General features: G+C 43.1%; 1 protein-coding gene across 1 annotated transcript; it reads left to right on the top strand.

Annotated features, from left to right (window-relative positions):
- Positions 1-644: 644 nt before the first annotated feature.
- On the top strand, positions 645-9,858 carry ube2na (ubiquitin-conjugating enzyme E2Na). Its single transcript, XM_027030760.2, has 4 exons — positions 645-752; positions 6,183-6,429; positions 7,052-7,192; positions 8,504-9,858. The coding sequence occupies exons 1-4, from the start codon at positions 723-725 to the stop codon at positions 8,548-8,550; spliced, it is 465 nt and encodes a 154-aa protein (XP_026886561.1). The 5' UTR covers positions 645-722; the 3' UTR covers positions 8,551-9,858.
- Positions 9,859-9,872: the final 14 nt, after the last annotated feature.

Raw genomic sequence — 9,872 nt, 5'->3', positions numbered from 1 at the left:
AGTTGCATACCTTTTCTAAGATGTAGCAGGGATGGCATGTCTGTTATGAACTGTGAGCTTTCTCTCCTGCGTGCCTCTAGGACTTAGTCACCACACCGTTGAGGAACTACTCATATAGCCTGTCCCAAACTCAAGTTCCTTCCGCTCCAAACCTTCAAGATCTCTCTCTCTCTCTCTCTCTCTCTCTCACACACACACACACACAAATGATAAAGCGAAAGAGGACATAGGTTGCAAACCTGATCTTTACATTTCATTTTATAATAGCCCATAATATAGCCTAAGTAACATTTTAATAAGTTTTGCCCCATTTCTTTGTAATTTGTTAGGCCTGTTTTTTTGTGTTTGTTTTGAAAACGATGGTCTTTTAATTGGCTACCAAGTTTAGCTCTTCAAGTTTGGGAACTGCAATCATGTCAAATGCATCTTTTCCTGCGCGTGAGATGTACATATATTACAATCCCTCCCACAAAAATACACTCGTGCACATGAGATCCTAAAAAGACCATAAACATAGGAGGGCGGTTTATAACGCTCGGGCATTCACAACTGCTTACTGAATTTCATCGTGTCATAGATTATGTGTAAAACTACATTTCCCAGCATACCAGGCCACGCCTGGGCGTGCTGGAGGCGTGACGCAGGCGCCGGAAGGCGTGTACACTGCGTCTCTGCGAGGAAGAGGCACTGAGAGACGAAGCTAAAGCCGCATTCAAGACAAGATGGCAGGATTGCCCCGCAGAATCATCAAGGTAATTGTGAAGTGAATCACACTGCGCAGCACACTCCTGCGTCCCGAATTACGGCATAAAACGAACCCGGAGCACAGCCTGCGTGACGCAGAAGACTGCAGAAACTGGTTAGCGTTTGCGCCTGCTTGCGCTCGTTAGCCACTTCCGTTTGGGTCTTCGTGCTTAAGCCGAATATGGGAGCGTTAAAAATACAGAGAGCGGAAAATGGCGGAGAGCCCGTCACTTGGTCGTAAATGTTCAGAAATACCAACGGAACGGGACATCAAATGGCGAGAATGTTGGTCAGGGAGTGCAAGTAAGCGCAGACGGACCCGCTTACCAACGCGCTAGCATGGCGGCTAACCATTCATCGACGGAACATCGGAGGCTAGCACAGGCTAACACAGGTTAGCACAGGCTAACACAGGTTAGCACAGGCTAACACAGGTTAGCACAGTTAGCTCCGAGTTAGTTTCCCAGCGTGTCGTAAGCACGTAAGGATAATGGGTCACTCACGGCGCAGCTTCTACGGAGCGTGGAATAAACACGACGCGTGTCTGCAGTTGAGCTGACGCGGGCTAACTGACGCGAGCTAGCCGCAGCGCCGCGTCACGCGCGTCGCGCTCGCGTTCGAACGGCGCGTGCGGGTCTTGTTGGCAGTTATTTTCCGCGCTAGGCCTCGCTAATGGCTAGCTTAGCTAGCTAACACAAACACAATATGTGATGTACGTGATATACGAGAGAGGAAAACGTAAACAGTAAGAGTGTGTTTCTATAAGAACGTAGCGGTAGTTAAATATGATTCCGGTCGCTACTCTGACTTAGATGAGTGTTGGGTACCTAGGTTAGCTAGTTAGCTAGCAAGGTTAGCAGGCTTCTCTAACGGCTAACTCATCATCGCGTGACGAAGCTAACCTAACGCTAGCTAGGGAACAAAACCGTCAGTTTATACCCCGGGCAAACCTCTGAGGGGCTGCAATGACATTAACAGGTTTAATGGTTAGGGGAATTTGTTTTTATTGAAGGTTATGGTGAAAAGGCGTAGTCCAGACCGGTGTGGGCTAGGTTATCACGCCCAGTGTCATCAGGCCTACGCTTTCGGTGCCGCACGTTCATTACCTTCATAAAAAATATCGACATTTGTTATGTTTGGGTAAATCGCCTGTAATTAGTTGGAGGGGGGACTATTTGTCTAAATCGTGATAAAGGAAAGACAAATATTTATTAAAATCACAGCACCTCCTGAGGTTATGTCCTTATCCAGTGCTTCATATTAAAGTACACACTCGCTATGTCGTGTGGGTGCTGGAGGCTCAGGCGCCCCTGGGCTTGGCTGCCCCTCTAGGTGCTCTACATTTTGTCCGGGAATCATCTGAAACATTGAATTTTTTTCCCTCAATTATATTCTAAGGGAACAAAGGAGAGAGAATTCCCCACCCCACAAACGCGTTAATGTATTGCTTATTAGCGTGGTAATGTGCATTGTGATAATGTGATAAAATGTCAGGACAGTTGGACTGTTTTTTCAAATGACTGATGAATTTAAGACAAATCTTGAGGAACCTTGTTTGGTGGGTTCTTCATGGGCTTGTTAACGGATGTTTATCACTTGTAACAATAAGCACAGTATTAGTCAAACCTTATTCTCTGTTTAAGGTTTTATTTATGATGAACAGGTTTTTTGCACTGAGCACATGGATTCTAAAAATGCTTCCCGTTCTTTGCATGAACAAAAAACACAATTTGACTGCAGGACATTTTAATATAAGATATGCAGCATTCCCGAGGTCCTGTGGGCAGCTTGCACAAGGCTGGAGAGCTGTTAATCAACCTGTGCACCTATCAGATGTGTTGCGTCTCCACACCAACGGCATTCCACAGGTGATATCAGATACGATCTCATTACTTGTGTGGGTGTGTGGTTCCAAACCCTGAAGGTTAGCCAGTCTCACTCCAGGTAATGGCTACTGTTTCTCCTGGTGCAGTGGTGTCTTGGGTGATGACAGTGGTGGGGTCTGGCTTACACCTCTTGGCTGGTGAAGGCAAGATTTCAAAACAACAATCTGGGACGAGCACAGCCTTAGTTTATTTTTCAGCCTGTGGGAAATGGGCTATGATGGTGAAGACCAGAACCTTGGTTTAAACCTGCTGCCTGTGTTTGTTTTTTTAATCAAAACTAGGATTGTGCAATATGGCAAATCTCATATTATGACATGGGTCATTTCTTAGCCAGGTATTGGTGCGTATCATGATTTTGCTGTAAATTCAAGGAATAAATAGTTCATGGAAACTGCATTGAATTATCATTATTGCACTGAATGATAGATTTATTATACATGCTTTCTCCTTTAGTTAGAGCCTTTGTATAAATTTAATTATGCATATAATGAAATATACAATATGAATATATAAAAGGATAAATGGAAGAGACTTCAACTATAGCTACAAACAAAATAGGCCTAAAATAGGAATATGTTCAAAAATGTTAAAAACCAAACATAATAGAACTGTGAATTATAGTGCATGTATATCCAATATATTCAAAACTGTAGTGAAATACACAGGTTTTCAGAGGAACAGGAGGCTTTGGGCAGTTCCTTCAGCTCTGCAAGCAAAGTGCCGCGCATTATTTATATATATATATATATATATATATATATATATATATATATATATATATATATATATATATATATATATATATATAATGTATGTATAAAAAATGTATAAAAAGTGTGTGTAGAACGCCAACAATGAAATGTTAGAGCATAATTTGAAGTGATGGATGGATTTTTTTTATTATTTTTATTTTTTATTTTTTTGGTCACGCAATATACATCACAAAAGCCTAATAAGACCCAGGTGAAATTGTGATAATGAGATGTTATTTGTTAGAATAATTTCTGCAACCAGACAGGCCTGGTGCTGTGCTGGACATTCGCACATAGGTGGAGTGCTTATCCACCTCATTCATGCAAATTTTGAAAATTGGAAAAAAATCTGAATGGAAAAGCCAGAAAAATGTAAAGGCCAAAATATTGTAACGATAAGGTTTTGTTCTCAGACAAGGTGGCTATGTTCTTTAAATCTGCACGGCCTCATCTGGCACGTACCTAGATGTATTTTTCTCTTCATGTTTTGTTGTCTGGATCTTTTGTGCAACTTCAGGGTTTTATCTGCTGAAGTGTCAGAAATGCACATATTTGACAGACTTTAGAGTTTTTTTTTTCTCAAATAATTTTTAGTATTTTTACAGCCTTCCAATCAGGCGATATATTTATTATACGATCGTTGTTGGGGACGCTGGAAATAAATCATTAGACATAATTTTAGATTAAGGTTGGCCTGATATTTAGGAATATTCTGAATAATACTTTAATGTAGCAAATTTCAACCCGTCTCATTCCTCCTGCAGAAAAATAATCAACAATGTTGATCAGTATGACAAACAGTAGATTGGAAGCGTAGAAGAATGCTCCAAGGTGTGAGATTTGACAGGTGCATGACAGTAGGCACACAACTCTGCTGTTAACAGCTTTTTTTTTTTTCTTTTTTTTTTTAAATGTCACCTGCTGGAATTTTGTGATGTATGTAATGTAAACAGGGCTTGTTTTGAACGAAATATAAATGTTGGCCTTTTCCAGTGTTGTCTGACCACAGGGATTTAGGAGTTAAAAATGCAAGCAGGCTCGTACAAGTAGCTGTACCTACCCGGCACTTACTGTTTGACTAAGGGTGGCTGCGCAGCACTGACTAAAGGTTTCCTGGATTGTCAGCGAGGCAGAATCTATTCCTTCGTGGTCCTTATGTTATAATATGTTATGTTTTCAGCAGTCCTTTAGTTTCAAGTGAAAGAACTGGGTCGTCGTAATGGCCTTTTTTCGCGCGGCTGTCTAGAGGTGCTTATGCTAGATATAGGGTTCGCACATGTGTACATGAGGTTTTCATGAGGGAAGCACTGATTTTGGCCAAATGCAGAGTTCACATGTCACATTGGTCACAAGAATGATGGGCAGTTTTCCATCTACTGCACTTGATGACAAAACTGTAATTACTGGCAGATGGATGTATGTGAGGAACTGTCACTCTGAACCCTTTTCTGAGTAATCACTGGGAGAGGGTTTGCTTGCTCAGTCTGTGCAGGCTCACATGGCCCAGAAATTACAGGCCATCTTGTGTCGCCAGTTTTAAATGTAGTGTCCAAGCAGAGGTACATGCATACTGCAGAATGGTTGAAAAGTTATTGGGCATCATTAAATCAATTAATTTCCAAGGCCTGTTGGTGGACGCATATGAGATTAGCACAGCCTTGTTTCTTTGGCGATTGGTAGTGCAGGCTAACCTCTGATATTTCGACTGGCGCAGTCCTGGATACGTGACCCCTTGTCATTACTGCTGGAGCAGTACTGCAACACATCCGTGTTATAGCTTGAAGGCTCATCAGTTGGGTAATTAAATGGCTAGCCATATATAGCACATTTAGCACATGGGTTTGTCAGTTTCATGATCACATCCTGTTTTGTAAGTGAATACCAGTGCATCACGCATCCAACTCCATGCTGTCTTTGTGTGTGTAGCTGCGTGTTGCAGATGTAAACTGCAGTAACCTGGCCATAAGATCAATGCTTTAATTGGACGTAATCACAGTATCCAAAGTTAATGTGGTTGGAATAGCAGAATAATTCTCGTAACTGACAGTTTGATGGACACTCACCAGAGTTTATTTACTTTAACTCATGAGGGTGCTTTTTTCCTTGATGCATATTGCTGGCTCTGCTTTGTGTGTAGGACTCTATGGGGACCACTGTGCTTGTATCACAAATATTTGTCCTTTTCCATTCCACATGCTTGCAGAAGAGCCTCCATGCTCAACAAAAACCCCACAAATCCACCTAAGCCTTCCCTTCGAAATGGGTCAACGCTTGTAAGTCTTTAGAGCAAAGCTCTAGGAGCTAGTCTGATCTTACTCAGAGCAGTGTAGTAGAGTTCTCGTGGAGATCTGCATGATGCTTCTTTAGCGATGGGCTCCTCTGCTTCAGGAGTGGGCAGGCTGGATCTCATGTGAGCATTCCTGAACAGGCTGGGTTACACATGAGAGCACCCTGAAAAAAGCTCTCGAAGCAGTCATGCTGTAGGTCATGTCGGGCACATCAGGTCTGGTCATTAGTTCGTGTGAGTCAGCATTCCACAGCTTCGGGTGTGGATGCAGGCATCACAGTATTCCACTACAGCAGTAACATCTGATAGGGGGCTCCACACCCATCCCTCTCCCCTCATCAGTGAGCTTACCTGCTGATTTAGCTGAGTGCTTGGTACTATGGAGTTACCTGCCTCCTGTTCCATCATGTATGTCTTCTTTATGCTTCCTTTCATTATCTATCTGTCTCCGTCTGTCTGTCTGTGTTTGTGGGGGTGTGTGTGGCACGTCTGTCTGTCTGCGTGCGTGTGTAGGAGACTCAGCGCCTGCTGGCAGAGCCAGTGCCAGGCATCAAGGCAGAGCCTGATGAGGGGAACGCTCGCTACTTCCATGTGGTCATCGCTGGACCTCAGGACTCCCCGTTTGAGGGAGGGACTTTTAAACTTGAACTCTTTCTTCCTGAAGAATACCCCATGGCAGCACCTAAAGTACGCTTCATGACCAAAATATATCACCCCAACGTAGACAAGCTCGGGAGAATATGTCTAGATATTTTGAAAGGTAAGGGACTTTTATCTTGTCATTAACACAAACACAATATTTATCATGAAGTTGGCATGGCGGGTATTGTCCGTGAACAGTTATTAGATAGAGAGGATAATCGTTGGGGCTAATTGTGTTCAACTTTTGCACTTTGGTAGTTCAATTTATTTCCCTTGCATCCTGTATGTTATGTCAGAGAGCTCTGCTGAGCTGGTTAGGATGTCTGGTTACCCTGTCACAGCCCTATAGGCACTGCAGTTGAGACAGCCCTGATACGGCCCTGTGGTTCATACTGCAGCTGTGGGGTCATGACCCACTCTGGGGCCTGTACCTTGTGGGGTCGTGACCCTGAGCACTAAATGCCTCACTAAGGGCAGTGCTGCGCCATGCATGGCGCCTTCTGTGTCTGAAACTGCTTCCTCATATGTGGAAACCAGATTTTTTTAAAAATGATGCACGAACCTACTGTTTCGATAAGAGGACATCACATTTTTCACATATTACTCTCTTCCTGGAGACATTGACTAATGTACAGAGTCCTCAGCTGCTATTAGTTAGAAAAAGCAAAAGGGAATAAAAAATGCAAACGTCATCTCTCTCCCTCTTCTCCCCCCCCCCTCCCTCCAATATCACGTTACAGATAAATGGTCCCCAGCCCTGCAGATCCGCACAGTGCTGCTATCGATCCAGGCATTACTAAGCGCTCCCAACCCCGACGATCCCCTAGCAAACGATGTTGCAGAGCAGTGGAAGACCAACGAAGCCCAAGCCATAGAAACAGGTGGGTCAGACCTGGCACCTCACACATTAGACCAGGTGCGTTTGTTCTTGGTGCTACAGTCACATATGATGCATTTCCTCAGGTACAGGAAAATTTAATTTTCTCTGTCTGTGATGAGTGCTTTCACAAGTGTTGCTTGTTGTTGCAGAAGCAAAAAAAACTCCCGCTTGCGTCTCGTTGATGTACAAGTAGCCACATCATGTATGGGTAGAAAACACCATGTGGGCATTACATTTCTCTAGCTACCAAGTGTTGGAAGCATTCCCAATGCTGTGTTGAGTGAAAGTTTTAAAAGCAATAATGGTGGCAACAGCTAATCTGTGAGTGCCCATATTAGAAGGACATTTGGTTTTGCACTTTGATACTTTTGTTTAATTTTGGCTTGTTTTAATGACTTCAAGAAGGACTGGATCTTTCCTAGAGGGTCCATAGGTTCTTGGTTGCCCTCCTCATAAACATGCGGCACTCTGACTAATACACCGAGCCATAAGGCTGTGTTGTCTGGAGCTTAGGAACTTCAGACAGTGAGCAGTGAATGCTGCCTTTTGGGTACAGTATTTTGGACCACAGTACAGGAGCAAACAGCCCCCCCCCCCAACCTTGTTAACATATTTTATAGTAAATGTATATGTAGTCTTAAATATGAGAACATCCAACCTCCAGTATCACCCACCTGTTATACTGAACAAGTGTGCACAGTTGTGATTGAAAGACTTGGTCACATGACCTTCCCTCTGGCACGAGTGCCTTCTGAAATACTGTGACCCTCGTCTGCTTGCTGTTGAGAGGAACAGAGCAGAGGAGACCATCAGGCAGTGTGGGGGGCATGAATGAGGATTCAGAAGAACACAGCCCTTCGCTCCCATCAAATTTTATAAACATATAGCACCTTATTGGCGGAAGGAACGGCCTGTCTTCCACAACCTTAGTCATTTCTGAGAAAAGGAGAACCATGTCAGGAAAAAGGCCCACAGCCTTTTCCTGTGCTTAGTCATAACTGATGCAGAAAGAAAGGAAGAGAGAGAGAGTGTGTGCACCACACTCGAGTGGTTCCATATGGCCTCACTGGTTTTGCTGTGACTGCAGCCCTGCTCAGTTCCAGAACTGTTTACGATTGGGCTTCGTTTTGAGACTGAGGTCTTAAATCTGAGGTCTAGAGAACGTGCTTGGATCATTAGTCTCTAATTAGGATCATATTTCCAACACCACATCCTATTCTAGAGACGTGCATCACGTTGTGCTCCTGTCCAAGCTCCAGTCTGTTTGAGGGTCGCGTGTCTCTAACACTTATTCTTTTTGTGTTTGTTCCAGCCCGGACATGGACCAGGCTTTACGCCGGGAACAATATTGAAGTCTAGAAAGAGGGAGGCAAAAGGAAAAAACAAGTTGGAAGTGTGAACACAACTCCTCGTGGTCTACCAAGGCCTGTTTATTTACATTTAAAGGACACAGTCTTAGGGGAAAGTTATAATACAACAATTGTCAAGAATATATTAAAGAAAATGAATGACAATTACCTACAATTTGTGATTTAAAGGCACATCAGCATAAAACGTGAGGAAAAAAAATGTATTTGTCCTAATTCACTACTGTTAATTCACATGGGCAGAGGACTTACATCTATCACACAGCTTTCAGTTCCCACTGATCTGTGAGGTGTTAGAGCACCTCTGCTGGGAAGGCTACGTAGTTTGAAAAAAAAGAAAGGGAAAAAGGCTGTCATTTGCTTGTCCCGTCATATGAACGATAAGGGTGGGGGGTGATGGGTAACTTTTTATGTTTTTCTTTTAACCTCGTTTGTTTGTTTGTTTGTTTTTTCCCTCTTCATGATGCTGTTTGTTTTGAGAAGCAGCTGATTAGTCTGATTAGACATACCCTTTCTGGCAAACTACAAACTCCTCCCCTTTTAGAAGACCTAGAAGGAAAAAGAAAATGCTTTTTTTTTTTTAGAAAAATACAAGACATGATACACAAATTGTTGATTATGGCAATGGTTAGACTAAATTAACATGGAATAGCTTCCTCCATCACATTAACTGTTGTGACTGCTGAGCGTGTAGACTCTTAGTGTAGGTTTTTGCCTGTGCCCCCCACTCACTCCTCTCTTCCCTCACACACACACACACACACACACACACCACACACACACACTTTCCCCTCCCCCCTCCCCCTTCAGGCAAGACTGTACCATGAGTTTTAGTTTTAACACTTCTGTTATTGGTGTTAGTATTTTTATTTTTTATCTTTCCTGCCATTGTTGTACTAATTGCACTCTCTAAACGTTATCATTGGCCTGCTGTTACTCCCTTGTCCATTGCAGTCCAGTCCAGGTTGGAGATCCGCTTGCCTTTCTTTTTTTCTTTTTTTTCTTTTTCTTTTTTTTTTTTTTGCTTTTATTTTTGCTAACCTGAGGCCTGGAGGTGTGCAGATGATGAGGCCTTTTTGGGGGTTGGGCTCAGGAGCCCAGGCTGGGGATGCAGGATGCAGGTGACCTGTGAATGCTTTGTCTCCATTTCCACGATCGGGCTTTTGGTTTGAGATGTTCCGATTCATTGTATGTAAATTCCTTCTTTCTAAAGGGGAGAACGATTTCCTGCTTTCTGAATGACATGAACAGTCCACATACTTTTGTTCTTTCTGTAAATAAAATCTGTTGATTAATAAGACTTCTGGTATTTAC

Source organism: Electrophorus electricus, chromosome 4 (assembly GCF_013358815.1).
Source record: "Electrophorus electricus isolate fEleEle1 chromosome 4, fEleEle1.pri, whole genome shotgun sequence".
NCBI lineage: Eukaryota > Metazoa > Chordata > Actinopteri > Gymnotiformes > Gymnotidae > Electrophorus > Electrophorus electricus.
This window is presented reverse-complemented; position numbering and strand designations above follow the sequence as displayed.